This window comes from Miniopterus schreibersii, assembly GCF_964146895.1.
Source record: "Miniopterus schreibersii genome assembly, chromosome: X".
NCBI lineage: Eukaryota > Metazoa > Chordata > Mammalia > Chiroptera > Miniopteridae > Miniopterus > Miniopterus schreibersii.
In genome coordinates, this window is record NC_138104.1 from 93005335 (window position 1) to 93021189 (window position 15855).

The following is a 15855-nucleotide window of genomic DNA, read 5'->3' on the forward strand; positions in this document are numbered from 1 at the left end:
ACTCACTGTTCTGGTATTTTAACTATACTGTATATTTTAAAAATGAAACATTCTCTTTAAAAAGCCAGACAGATTGCATTTAAATTTAAAATATTTTTAGTTTTATTTCCTCAGATAACTAAACTATGAAATGGTTTCAATTACTACATAAACACAAAGTCTTAATTTATTAAAATCACCACACATGATATTATGGCTCTACTTGCCAAAGAAAAGCAATATTGATTTTTCTTCCTTTGTCCAAAGATCTGAGTGACCATTTAATTTGGTCTTATTTAGGTAACAATAAACTAAAACATTTCCTGGTTATATTCTCATTTTTCCTTAAAAGCAGAAATTTCACTATTTAAAATATTCCTCATTGCACGGACAACGGTGGGGAGAGGGACTGGGGAGGGGGAAGGGACGGGGTGGAATGGGTCATTGGGGAGAAAAAGGGATATCTGTAATATTTTAAACAAAAATAAAAATTAAAAATAAAATAAAACATTCCTCATTAATGAAAGAGATGTTATAACCAATAGAAAATCAAGTCATTTTCCTCCCGTCTTTTAAAAATTGTAGTTTCATAAAAAACCAATAATACAAAACCACACTGTTTTATTTTATAACAAGTTCCAAACCTAAATAAGTTGTGTATGTAAGAAAGTCATTATGGATACTTACCTCATAGTATTTTTTAATGCAACGTCTAATATCCAAGATCAATTTGTTGCTCAGCTGTACCATAAAGTTCAGAGGTGAAGCCTTACAGTTGATGTTACTGCATCGATACAAGCTGGGCTCCATATCGGTTCCCTGTAGAAGTCAAGTCAGACAAGTACACAAAAGGTTATAAAAAGGTTTCTTGTGTTTAAAAACATATGCCGTCCTGGTGTACAATATTCTTAATTCATTTTATTGGTGAGTTTTTAACCCTATTTCCTCAACTGCTTTCCTCCCAAAGATCCCTTAGTCACAGATAACTTCCACTCTTGCCACCATCATAATGGAGCAGGAAGTCAAAGGGGAAACCCTAATATCACTTCTGTTTTTTTAACATTCAATACATGATAGACTCTAGGGATAAATTAATTTTCCCTGTGAAAATACCAGTGAAGTGACATTATTGGAAATAAACATCCCTTTTAGGCATATCAAAAATGTAAATTTTCCCTTATTCATTATAAACTTGAGGATAAAGCAAGAGCACTAATGACATCAGTTCGCTTTCATATCATCAATGGGGGAAAAAGGGGGAAATCTGTAATACTTTCAACAATAAAGACAAATTTTAAAAAAAGAATAAAGTCTAAAAACTAAGCGTTACGCCAAAAGCAATGATGTTTTGTGAGCTTAGGAAATCTAAAATTCCTAACCCCCTTGAAATGTATTTGGGGGAGGAAAAGCAGGAGCAGGAGAAATTTGAAAGAATTAACTATTAGTATTTGGAGAAAACGTCTTGTTTTGTTTTGTTTTAAACAAAGACAAAGCAAACATATAGAAAAACTGTTGGGGTTTCTGGAGCATGTGTTTTCCTTCTTGATACTTAAACATCTTAGTTTCCTGCTCCAATCTGGTACATAACCCTACCCGCCACGCTAAGCAATTCCAGGTGGAAGAGATTTCAGAGCTTGACATCGGCTCTTCCACAGTTAGCCCATCTGCAAGTCGTCAAGCCTCCATGCAATTAACTATCTTATTTACAGCTGTAATGAAGCAAAACCCAAGGATTTAGCAAGTATTGCTGATCTGCGTCTGCCTCTTCCTTGCACTTGCTTCCAAAGACTGCTTTGTTTTGATTCAAAAAAATGCAAAACATCTGCTGTTTGTCCAAATTAACTTAAAATAATTACTTTTAATTTAGATAAAGGATGTATTTTCTTTCAGTTTCAAGGTTTTACATGGTTCTGCTGCCTACTCATTTGCCAGTGGCTAGTACGTGTATATAGCACTGCAGTGGAATCAAGTAAATTGGCCACGTTTCAAGCTCTGATCCAAGGTCAATGATACATTTTTTGGCAGTACTTCTTGAAAGGAATGTCTCCCTGTGACTTTTTAAATGTCTGACATGCAAAGACAGCAGAAAAGATAATCAGAGTACCTTTGTCAGAAAGGAGGCAAGTGGGATGTGTAAAGATAAACAAAAACTTTCCAAAAACACTTAGTTCCCATTAACTTGATTTAAGATACAGAAAAATATTGCTCTAAGTCTTAATAAATTGGGTTGGGAGTGGGGAAATACAGGTTACTAATTAAGGAATTACAATAAAAATACTTTAAGATAATTAGATATTTTAAGAGATTCCATTTAAAAGCCAAGGCCAAGCACTCTAGGAAGCCAAAAACAATATTAAACACATAAAAGCAATGTGTTTTTTCTCCTTTTTATACATATTGTGGGGAGAAAAGGCCTTCATACTAATTTGCTCACAAAATGAAGGAAGGAAACAAAAGGAAACAACTAACCGAACCCTCGAAGACACTATCATAAATATTCTCCGTCCCACACGCAGGGCAAGGACATCTGAACCTTTCGCAGTCCCTGTATTTCTCTTCATCGGTGAGCTGTGCTGGGCCACCAAGGAGAGAGTCATTCTCGTCTTCTTTATGACAATGATGAACTCTAAATTGGGTGGGGTCAAGTCCTATTGATGCAAAAGAAAAAACAAATTCAGAAAGGTACAATTATTTGAATTCCCTTATCCAAAAAATAGCCCCAAAGAAGGAAACTCACAAAAGGATAATTCTAAATTCACACACACACAATCACTTGAACTCAGGCTAGAATCTCATATCACATGGACAAATGGCTCTTTTTATAAGAGATTATAAATAAATAAAACAAGTAAACAGCCTTACAACAATGTAGAAATATGCCAGCGGACATCTGGGTTTGGAAGCAATTACTTCTATAGGATGGTTTTAGTATTTTCTTAAAGTTACAGTGAAAATTAAATAAATTTGCAGTTATTAAGAAAATCTCTTAAAAAATCAAAGAATTATCATTAAAACTGATAAGAGACAATAAAATCCCATTAGAGAAAACAGGTTCACTGTTATTACAACTCCTTCAAGTGCAGACACAACTGCTAATCCTGATTTCAATGCAGTGGTCGATTCCATCTTGGCTCAGTAGTTAACGGCATGTAGGTTGCAATCTAATTCAGTGGTTAAAATTCAGGAGCAGCATATAAGACAAAACGTGACATGTTTTTTTTTGGTGTTCTGAATTCAGAAGTGTAAGATATGTACCAAAAAAAAAAAAGAATCCACAGATCCTATAGGCCAAAATGTCCCCAACACTCCTAGAAACAAATATGCCTCCCATATTTCAATGAAAACGACACAAGAAATCAATTGATGTATAGTTTATGCTATCTTGTTTCCCCAAACTATTTGAGAAAGTAAACATTTTAAAATCAACCAACTTAATTTACCCTAGGTGAAAGCATATCTCTCAAAATGCACTATTTGAACTTATACTTCAAGATAATTATTCCACACTGTATCTTATAACATTTGCTTGAAAGCATCCCACAGCAATCCCTAAGAATTCTAGGCTGTTTAGTAATCTAAGGAAAACAATCACATCTAAGGAAAACTAAAATCACCTTTATTTTAGTATAAAGGTAAGTAAAATAAAACACCACTGAGCAAAAAGTTCAAATACCGAAAATATCTAAAAATTGTTTTGACTCTATCAATAGCAGCATTGGTAGATAATCATTCTGACAGATGTTTTCAGAATTCAGTGACAAGATGTTAAATCCTATTTGGTCAACTGTCAAGTGACATCTAGTAATTATAAGACTTCAGGCTAACTCTGACACAGCGGAAGGTGCTGAACAGAGTAAGGCTGAGACTCAGTCTCAGCTTGCTCATCTGCAAAATGGATGGAGGACCACCAGCCACGCACTTTTGCAATATAAATAAGACATCAGAGGACAAACTGTTTTAAACGGTGCCTACATAAATACTCAATAAATGCCAAACAAATGAAAAGATAAAATAGTGGATGAACACAATTTAATCCAGACTATATTCATTCAATATGAAACGCACGGTTGTGCTGCATAGCCAGTTAATAGCTGCTCTTTATAGGAGTTAATCAAAGTGAATATTTTGTAACATGATAGCGTATAACAAGAACAAATACACATTCGAAACAACTTGAAAAATGTACTTGGTTTGCGACATAAACTACTGTAACATAGGTCACTTGGCCCCAAGACTCACTATACATGTTTATTTTGAGCGAATCGGTGAAGGTGTAAGGGAGGGGCAAAGGCACAGGGTGAGAGAGACCAGGCCCGGCGAACGATGCCATTTCTTCTCGCTAATGAAGGGTAACTTGCAAATTTCTTAAATTCTAGCTGTGAACCCAACTGCATTCACACAATGTCTTGCTTTATTTGCGATTATGAGGATGCAGCTTCACCACCTGTCTGATGACATCATTATTCATCAATTTCTCAAAAAGGAAAGAAAAAGAGTAAGCAAAGACTTTCCAAAAGGCAAGGCACTTTTACAACCTGAAAATCAAGGAAGGAAACCACGCAGGCTTTGCACATGTACAGAACTGACCAGGCCGCAACAGGGGAGCGGCGAGGGCTTTCCCCGGGCCTCCCCACCGGCCACGGTCCACTTAGAGCACCCGAGGCCCGGGCCAGGCTGCCTGCCGAGGAAGCCAAAGCTGGGCATGGGCTACCCTGCTACTTACAGAGAAAAGCCCAACAAGTGGACAGAAGTTACGAAAAAATATCAGGCCTTAAGAAATGTCTACTTTAAACATCCATTTCCACAAACAACCCTTATCTGCCCATGGAAATAACAAAGCCAACTGGCCTAGCTCATTACTTCAGATTTATTCCCAAGCTGAATTTTTTCAAGAGAAGGGACTTCTTCATCTCAGCACTCTTGGTCATAAGTCAACGTTAAACTTTTAATATATAAAGGGAGAAGACACTAATTACCTTAAAATATTAGGTATATAACGATCCTTGTACAAGTTAGTTGGATACAAAAATGTCATAAAAAGTTATTTTCTTGGGAGGACAATTATAAGTTCAACAGGCAAATCACAGAGGGCTAAATTAAATCTTTTTGAGAAAATATATAGTGTCATGTTAAAAAATAAGGATCACTGCTGTCAGAATCTTTTTTTAATGTCAAAATCCAGGCTTAAGCAAGCCCCCAACTTATTCAACATAATTTTTCTAAATCCTCACAAAATTGGCAATAAGCAGCTTATTTTGAAGTTTCAGGAGACTTAAAAGTTTTCCTGCTTACATATAACTCATTAAGGCTGTAGTGAAACAGGAAAAAAGTATCTGGTGCTGCCACCTAGAGGTAGATTCTGAATTTTTAAATGTGCAAAATAGAGCTGCTACATGGAACTCCATTTGTAATTATTGTCTCTCCAAAATTAGACACTTTTGTCATAAATGACACATTAGAGCAAAACCTTTATGATCACAGTTGGCATACTTACATGTACATTGTATAACCAATATTAGACTGCTCACCATACAGTAAGTAATCCTGTTAGTCTCTGGGCAAGAGATGCAAAACTGAATTCCAAACTCCTCTTGCTCTGAATAACTGGCTTAAAGAAATAAACTTTATGCCTCATTTGAGAAAAAGAACTTCCACTTCGACTCGACTAGCTTTTGACAGGTGACTCCGATCATTTGGTTGGGCACAGAATAAAAGGAGGAGCGGCCTGCTTGGGCCTGGCACCAGTTCTCTAGAGTCTAGGGGAACAGCAACAGTAGCTTTCCCCACTAACTGCGGTGTGTGCTGTAATTCAACACTGTGACTTGTAGTGATCTAGCCACACCATTTTTTTTTTTCTTGGGGGTGGAGCAGAAGAGGCAGTAGAATAAAATTAAAATACTGTCATTTATAATTAGAAAATTTATAGGATCTCACATTATTTTGGCAACAGGATCAAAGCTCTCATGTTTCAAGAAGTATTTATAGAAAGCAGCATCACAGGCATTGGGGTGGAGTTCAGCAACGCTGTTTTTTACTTAAGAGCACCGTATTCTTATCACTCACACCTCCAATGTGATAGGTAGCACAAAATTATTTTTCCTACCACTTTACTTTCTGACCCTTGTAAAGTAGGATGTTCACATGCCCCCTTTTCCAAGGAGTATTTACACTGTTCAAAGCTCAAGTTCCAAACATGGCTGAGAGAGAGGCTAAGACATTTGACCAAATAATTTTCTTCCTCCAAAAGACAAGGTCTTTATTAGTGTAACTGTAAATAACTACAGTAAAAGCAATTATGCACGTTCACACAAGTGAGGAAAAGGGAAAATCCATATGAACGAAACTCCAAGTGAGCGGAGTAACTGGTATTCCCAAGCAGGTGTTTGTAATATGACTCACACTACTAGAGAAGCTAATTAATGAAATCCTACTGTACATTTTTTCTAAAAGTTTCTTTTAGGAAATAAATCATTGATCTTTTGCACAAATCCAGACTTTCATATATCTGGACTTTCTAGAGGACAATACACAAACTAAAAATTAAGTGTGATTAAACAAAAAATAGCTAATTTTTAAAAGGTGAATGCTATATCCATTTAAAAAAAAACCTTGTACAAGAATGTTGTAGCAGCTTTACTCATAATAACCAGAAATTGGTAACAATTCAATTCAGATGTCCATCAACATGAGAATGAATAAATAAACTGATACAATCTGCCATGAAATACTACTCAGCAATGAAAAAGAATGCGTACTGGTAGGTACAAAAAGATGGATGGACCTGAAAAATATGCTAAGTGAAAGAAGCTGAACACAAAAGTATATACCATAGGAAATCACTTACACAGAGTTCTAGAATAGGCAAAACCAACCTATGGTCACAGAAATCAGATGCGTGGCTGCTTTTGTGTGTGGGGTTACTGACTGGGAAGGGGTACAAGGGAACTCTCCAGGTGATGGAAATGTTCTGTGTCTTGATAAACTGTATGATACTCTTTTGTAGCATTTCACAGTATATAAATTATACGAAAAAAGAAAGCATGCCAAAGAGAAGATGTCTGTGATATATTATTGCCAAAAGACTCATTTAGAATATATAAGGAATGCCTGCAAGTCAGTAAGAAAGAGACAACCCAACAGCAGAGTAGAAAACGATGAACAGGCACCTCACAAAAGGAGATACTTAAATGGCCATTAAGCATGTGAACAGCTACTCAGCGTTACTAGTTATCAAAGAAATGCAAATAAAAACCACAACATGATACCAACACAGAAAATGAAAAAGAGAAAACAACACGTGTTGGTAAGAATGTGGAGCACTCACACTGCTACTCGGGGTGTAAATTAGTAGAACCGCTTTGGAAAATTGGTTGCATCTACTGAAGCTGAACATACACGTCCCCTATGACCTAGGAATTCTCCTCCTAAGTATATACTCAACAGAAACCCATGCAATTGTTCCACAGAAGTCATGTGCAAGAATGCTCAAAGCAGCACTATTCATAATTGCCCGAACGTGGAACAAACCCATAGGTTTTACATACAGTCATAGTGTGGTATATTCAAACAATAAAACACTGTACAGAAATGAAGTACAACCACCTGGACCAGTCTCACCAACATACCGAGTGAAAGCAGCGAGACACAAAAAAGACAGACACAACTGGTGTAACATCCAAAAATAAGAAAACCTCATCTATGATGTCATAAGTCATGATAATCATTTTCTGGTTGGGGGTGGAGGACAGTTTCTAGGAGATGGGGGCTCCTGGGGATGTAGGGAGACACTGTTTCCTGAGCTCCATGTGACTACAAAGGTATGTGTTTGTGAAAACTCATCAAGCTGTTCAGTTAGGTTTTGTGTACTTTTCTGTATGTATGTTATGGTGAGAAAAGTGAGTACTGATTATTTCTTATAATATACCTATAAGTTTCAAAATGTGTTAGATTCTAACTATACATCACGCACCTCCTCACAGATGTACACACCATTACCTAGAAGTAGTATTCACAAAAATAATATTGAACCCGAAATATGGGCAAGTCTTTAGAACTAACTACCACTTTACAAAAAAATACAGGGGACAGAGGAACATGTTAAGGGATACTATTGGGATACAATCAGCAAACTCCAAAATAAGGGAAATTCTATAGGACAAAATACCCAGCTCCTTTAACAAATAAATCAGGATTAAAAAAAGAGATTAACTAGCATATGAACCCTGACTGTATTCCAATTCAAACAAAGAGCTTTTAATAAAAAGTGTGATCAGGGAAATACAAACACTTATTGGATATTTGATGAAATGAAGGAATTGTAGGGTTTTTTCTAGTGATGATAACATTGTAGCTATGTTGAAAAGGGGGAATCCTTGTCTCTCAGAGATGCAAAATGAAATATTTACAGATAAAATGATATGATCTCTAGGATTCGCTTCGAAATAATCCGAAAAGGTGAAGGAGCAGAGTAAGATCAGCCACAGTTGCAGACAGCTGAAGCTGGCTGTGGGCCACATGGGGGCTTCTGATGAAACTCTCTATTGAAAATGTTTAGAATTTTCCATAACAAACGTTTTAAAATACTGTACCTCCAACTGAAACAACTGACTATACACGTGGCAGACAACTGAAACTGCCTTTCATACCAACAATAAACCCCTATGTAAGACAAATAAAAAATTCCTAAGTACTTTAAAAAGAAATATTATTCAAACCTTTGGGTTAAATAAACTCCTAAGATTTTTACTATCCTGTACAAGATAACTCCCAAAATCTTGGCGGGAAAAAAAAATCCTAGATGGTGATGGAAGGAGACTTGATTTGGGGTAGTGAACACACAGTACAATATACAGGTGATGTATTATAGAACTGTACACCTGAAACCTATATATTTTTATTAACCAATGTCACCTCAATACCCACATTTTTAGGAGCCAATAAGTGCTAAACTGTTTTTCTTCTTTCTGATATTGTAAAAACCATCTTATTTTTATTAGTAAAATAAAAATAGTATTATTTTTTCAAGAAGGAACCTATAATTCACCACCTTCGCCCTTTCTATGTCTTATTCATACATATATATTTAATATCATTTAAGAATCTGTGTATAATCCTGTATTAAACTGTTTTCATTTATTCTGTCTTGCCCATTTTTCTACAGGCTACATAATCTTGGTGTCATTTTGGTCTACTTAATTTAAAATAATGTACCTTTCAAAAAACTGATTTATAGTTAATGATATGGCATTGTATACCTGACAGTTGCTGAGATTAGATCTTAAGCATTCTCACCACAAGAGTTAACTATGTGAGCTGATGGATGTGTTAATTATCTTGATAATCACTCTACAATGTATATGTACACTTTAAGTTTATACAATTATATTTGTCAATTATTCCTGAATAAAGTTAATTTTTTTTTTTAGATTTTCTTTTTTTTGTTTAAATATATCTTTTTATTGATTTCAGAGAGAAAGGGAGAGAGAGAAATAGAAACATCAATGATGAGAGAGTCACTGATCGGCTGCCTCCTGCACGCCCCTTGCTGGGGATGGAGCCCGCAACCCGGGCACGTGCCCTGACTGGGAATCGAACCTCGATCTCCTGGATCCTAGGTCGATGCTCAACTGCTGAGCCACGCCCGGCTGGGCTAAAGTTAATTTTTTTTAAAATTGATCTAACTTGATTCAAGAAATTCCCACTTTCCTTTGGAAACTCCTCCAAGTGTTACAAAGTGAGAGTGAGGAGTTATTAGTTCAAGCGATGATTGTAAATGGGCTCTAATTTGGTTCCAAGTTCTCAGAGATCTCTGCTCCAGTTAGGTGAGAAGTGTCACTGCAGGCCCTCAGAATTACAGGCTAGTGAGAAAGAAACAAACGTCACAGGCTTGCTTTGTAAGGACTGAGGCACAAAGCTTTGCGGCTCATACCCTTTAAGAGGCTCCCTAATGCGCCGCAGGGACTGGCTGAGATGGCATGGGTTACCCCGCGAATGAAGTCAGGACCCCTGCCACTGCATCAATGGGCTGGAAAAATTGGTGCGAGGTGGGGTAGACAACCATTCCCAATTCCACGCTGGCCTCTCCACAGCGCATTCCCACGATGCCTCAAATGCCTCCGCTTCTATTACATTCTTCCCAGTGGGGCCAGAAGTGGTCTCTGCTTGCCCCGAACATCAATAAGCCTTTATTTGACCTCTTGGGATACGCACTGTGTCGTCTACTAGACTCGCCAGCAACAGGGCATCGACAGGGCTGTAATCTGAGTAAAGGAGCCACGTGTAACTCCACTTTGTAGCCCTCCCGGCGCCCGCGAGGACGCGGGGCACGGCAGGCCTTCAACACGAGTCCACTCGCGGCTGCGAAGGCAGACAGAGCACGGGCCACCCGACAACGCCCTTGGACGGCGCTCCGTCCTGAAAGGGGCCTTCTTCCCAGCCGGCAAGATTCATATTCTTCTTCGCTTTGGGTGCCATCTTACTTTTAAATTTTACTATTAGTCGTAGAAAACATGTTAGGCTTGGAAATGATGGCCCAGTATGGACATTCTTCTAAGAGCTTAATCATGACAAGAGACAAAAGTCTTGATTGGCAGTGATACCTGAGGCAGCTGCCGGTGCCGCCGTCCTACGCCCAGCCACCTGCACTTCATGCCATTTCCCACCTTCTGTAGAAATATCTCGCCGAGCTGGTCAGAGGCCACCTAGCCCACTGTTGCCCGTATTTCTTATGTTACTGGATCCTGTCTATTGAGAAAAACTACCTTCTATACTGTGAGTGATACAGCCTTTTTTTTTTAAAAAAAAGTAATTTTTGCTTTCTAATTTATCCCAGGAACACACTGGGTTAAGTGTGCCCTGACTTATTTTAAGCACTACTTTCAGAGATGAAATTAAATTTTATATTCTCACATTCTTAAACACCAGTAATTTCTTAGGACCAATGAGAAAACTGCCCAGAGAGATAAATGCCTGAAATTTTATCACTGAACATGAAGAAATGTGCTTGACAGCTACTACCGTACAAGTCATTGCTCATTGGAGGAAAGATATTATATAATTCTAAGTATCGTTATATGTGAAATGTGAATTTATTAAGAGGGGAAATTAAAAAATGAACTTTAGACTATTCTCATCACTGGCTTGTTTTGCCAGGTACAGCAGACTATTTGGATGTTGGCACATACTGTGAATATTTCACCCACAGAATACAGAGAGCTTTCATCAGAACATGAGAGAAACCTGTAGTCTGCAGAACAAAAGCTAAGAGTTCCAAGTTTTAGTGGCCACGTTTCCCATGGGGCTATTGTATAAAAGCCTAATACTATATTTTTTTCTATTCACAGATGGAAAAGAGTAAAATCTGGCTTTATTTAAGCCGAATAGCAATAATCTTGCATGGATTTCAGAAAAATGATACACATTTTACTGTGGGGTAATGAGGACCATTAGTTATTAGAACAAATCACTCTCTTTCAATTCGACAGACTTATTCATTCAGTCATCTGACAGACTATCCTCTCTCCTTTTCACTAAAATGTCCTTCCCACACAGAACACCCGGCCACACAGCGTGCCACCAGACTGACTTCAGGAGGTATCTTGACGGGGAGAAATAGAGAATTTCCCAAGTGAAGCCGCAGGATAAAACCAACACTTGGCGCTGGCCTTTCATTCCAAGGCAAGCGGTAGAAAAGCAAGAGAAAAGGCAAGCGGCGGCTGAAAAATGCAGTTGCTCTCCACAAAAGAATCTTAAAAATGAAAAATCATGAACTTAATAATTTTCCTAAATGAAATTATGCCATTATTCCTGATTTCTTTGTGCTAAAAGGACAAAGTATCAAACTTCAGGAAAGTTTCGACACTGTAATACGTTTCATTAATCCCGGGCAAAAACTACATTAAAAGCGAGAATTATTTTCCGCCTGTGATTAGGCAGTTGGAGGGCTTGTGTTCTATGTATGCATTTTTACACTTCAACTTATTTAACAGTGTCGGTTCGCTAACGGCAGTTTTTTTTTTTATGTAAAGAAAACAGATTTAGAATTTTAAAAACAAATTACAGTAATTTTATGCCTACGGCTTGCACCTCTTAGAAACCAGGCGCCCCCTAACACTCCTCTCACTTTCCCACCACTTTCCCATCTCCACCTTCCTCCTCTCTAAAACCACAGGCTAGGTGAGAACTGATGACAGGGGCCTCAGATTCCCAAGTGGAGAACAGCAGCCCCACTTTTCACTTGGGGAGAGGAACAGAGGCTGCAGGTCAAAATGAAGCTCCTGAAGAGGGAGGGTGCAAATCCTGCACGATCTGCCTGGCGGGCGGCACTGTTCCCAGGGATCTTCATGGGGACCGGCGCGCCACTAACGTGGAACCTCCTGTGAGGGGCAGGGAGAGCTAAGGGACTACGAGGCCTCTTCCTCAGGTAGACGGCCATGGGGACACCGCTGGTGACGGCGGGGGCTGCGGTGGGAGAAGAGGGTGATCAGGGAGGAAGGGAACCGCACAGGAACGACCACCTCACACGCCCTCAGTATCAAAACTGCTATCAAGTGGCAGAAGATAAAAATGAGAAAAAAAGGTAAAACAGGGGAGCAGCAGCAGTTGCCTCATGGCCAAGGACACAGGCCCCTCTGGCAGCTCTCACTGGCTACCTGGCACTGAGGAGCTGCCCAGGACAGTGTCTATGCAGTCGGGGCTGCTCTGAGAACTTGCAGGTGATAAGGCAGCAGGGCCTGGACACAGCAGGGACACGGACCACGCACAAGCAGGGCGGGGTCCCGCTGTAGGCTGAGGTGGGTCAGTCATCACATGAAACCTCTGAAGGCCGGGCCCACTAGGGCTCCCGGGACCATTTGTGAAAACTAGATTCCTAAGGCAGCCTATGACCATAAGGCTGCTGCAATTAGGATAAAGTTCGGCTTTAAGCAAGTCAAAATCTGCCCACTGCTTAATTTATATAAAAATGATCTGAACTATGACCCCGGAACCAACAAAATCAGTCTGGTCCCCGCTTGGTCTTGAGCTATCTGGGCTGGCATGAGGCTATCCTCCGGGCGGGCTCCACCACACTTTACAGTCTTTTGCTGAAATACAAGGCCCTGCGCTTAGCTGGTGAATGTCACTCATGGGCGGGGCTTGTTCCATTTACCCCTCCTCAGCACTGGAAAATTCAAAACCAAAAAAGGACACGGTAATGGTTAGCATTTAGATCAGGTTCTTGAGGGTACAAGTGCAAAAAACTGGGAGATCTACTCTATAGACAAAATAATGGTTTTGCTCAGGGGTTTCACTGGGGAGAGGTGGGGCTCACAGTGGGAGAGGAAGAAGACAAAGTTCCTGGGCCTTCACCTCCGCGCCACCCCACCCCTGGTTGGAACATCTCTCATCACCCCTCAGAGCTAAGAGGGGGCAGAACAGCTTAGCACAGTGGTTAAGAGCACAAACTTTGGGACCACACAGAGCTGGGTCCCAATCCAGTCACAGCCAGTTATGTGACAAGACCAAGTTAACTACTCCTCTAGGCCTCAGCTTCCTTCTCTGTAAAATGGAACAAATACAACGTAGCCGCACGAGGCTGTTGCAAGGATTAAATAAGAAATATATGCAAAGTACTTATTGCAGCATCTGGTAGAGTAAGCACTGAACACAGAGGAGAGAAAAAAGCTAAAAAATATTGTGCACTCCTACTCCCACCTCCCAGCTGAGGACTTATAAATATCATCAAATACGACTCAACTTTGAGAATACATTATATGATGATTCGGGGAGCAGAATTTTTATCTCCTAATTATGTTTTGCTTAGGCAAATGTCAAAAATGAGCTTCCACTTCCAGAGCAGATACTGATGGGATAGTGGAAATGGGCTGGCAGGAGGAGCTCAGACACATACTCAGCAGGAGCAGGATGGAAAATATGTGACTTGATAATTCATCCGTCTAATCTCAGTCCACAATGCACACTGAGTACTAACTATGTGCAAATCTCAAGGACTAGAGGAGTGTGGACATATTTACGCCGGAGCCTGGCAGGAGGGTGGGATGGAGCTGCTAAGGGCACTCACTGAGCACCCCCTCTGCTCCCGGGCTACGTGCAGCATCTCACACACGTCATCTCACTGCTCCCTCAGAGCAACTGTAGTTGCTTAGGCCAAGGTTTGGAGGACTGCTGAAGCCACAGAACCACAATCAGCATTTGAACCCAAGTCCCTATGATGCAAAAACCCATGTCTTAAGCTAGACATTTCAATAAGAGAGGGAGCTTTTCCATGAAGCAGGGACAGAACAAGCAATGCCACATTTAGGAGACCCTGAGTATACTGATTAAGAAATAAGGCTACAAATACAGGTTGGAGCTAGAAAGTTAAGAGTCTACAGCTGCCAAAGTCTATACCTACAGTGTCGCCAGCTCTAAACTTGACCTACAGATAGTGAGGAACCATCTAATCTGTGCATAAAATGGAATGAATAGAGAGTTGAAACCTTAAAGCAATGTAACGCTTACATTTCTAAGAGATGACCATCTAGTCACACAGCAAAAAAATCAAAACATTGAGGTTTCAGGGTTGGCTGGCACCTCCTGGGATGATGAAAAATTAGGAATCAGCCAAGTCCTACGAGATAACAGTGAGTCCTATTTTAGAAGAATTTAAATGAAAGAGAGGATAGGATACTCACAGGGAACTGAATACTAAAACACACTTTTTAATGTTAAAAGCTGTGTTTTCTCTTTCTGTGAAAATACCTTTAGAGACAATCAGGATACCATCAACCTCCTTGCTAATGTAAGTCCACTAATAAAAGCTACAACAATGTAAGCTCAGAGACTTATAATGGCGCGTGAAATCTTCACCATCCTTTCTTTTGCCTTCTCTCTGCCCTCGGCATTTACTGACTGAGTGCCAACTACGGAGCAGGTATGTGGTTACAGAGGTAGTAAGTACGTGGAGTTCGTAGTCTATGAGGGGAGACAGACATTAACCAAACCGCCGCAAAAATAAATGCCCAATTATACCCAAAGAAGTGCTCGACTCAGCACTGAGCCCATAAAAGGGCCCACAACAGTTGAAGGAGGGGGGCCACAGACGTTGCTCTTGCTGCCTGAGGGGTTGCATGAGCTTGGGGCACTTACCTAACCACGTTGCAATGAGGACAGCGTCGATTCCATCTATCGGCTCGCAGATCCGAGCCACAACTGGGTGGATCTGCTGGGCCAGGTAGTACTGAGTGTCAATGGTTAAACTGTCCTGTTTCTGCAGCTGCTCGGGTGCATAGGCCCTCTGACTCGCACTGAGGTTTGAGCCATCCTAAAGAGGACATGGTACAGGTAACATTGTAAGAAATTCAACCACACACACACCTGCTTGGTCAAAAGAGGAACAGGAATGGAAATCTTGTATATTTAATTCCAAACACCAAAAAGTCCTTTTTTTTTTTTAAAGATTTCTTTTTAAATTAAATTAAATTAAATTACCCTCACCTGAAGATATTTTTTCCATTGCTTTTTCAGAGAGAGTGGAAAGGGGAGGAGAGAAAGAGAGACAGAGTGAGACAGAGAGAGAGAGAAAGAGAGAGACAGACAGACATCGATGTGAGAGAGAAACATTGATCGGCTGCCTCCTGCATGCCCCCTACCAGGGATCGAGCTGGAAACCCGGGCATGTGCCCTGACTGGGAATCGAACTGGCAACCCCTTGGTGCATGGGACAACACTCAACCAACTGAGTCGCACTAGCCAGGGCATCAAGTCCTTCTGACCGGTTCATGAACATTTCATGTGCATCTAAGAGTAGGAAGATGAAGGAGAACATCTCGCCCACTGTCCAAGAATGTAAATCCAGCATGTGTTATGTTCTATTTTTTGTTGAAACATGAAACCAAC

At 39.9% G+C, this 15855-nt stretch overlaps 1 protein-coding gene across 1 annotated transcript in view; it reads right to left on the reverse strand.

Annotated features, from left to right (window-relative positions):
* Positions 1-15855, reverse strand: part of POLA1 (DNA polymerase alpha 1, catalytic subunit) — a 267019-nt gene that overhangs the window by 135461 nt on the left and 115703 nt on the right. The window contains exons 32-34 of the mRNA XM_081126508.1: positions 15106-15280; positions 2449-2627; positions 667-798 (exon numbers count right to left, since the gene is read on the reverse strand). Of these exons, the coding sequence (XP_080982634.1) occupies positions 667-798; positions 2449-2627; positions 15106-15280 (486 nt within the window). The remainder of the gene's footprint in view (positions 1-666; positions 799-2448; positions 2628-15105; positions 15281-15855) is intronic.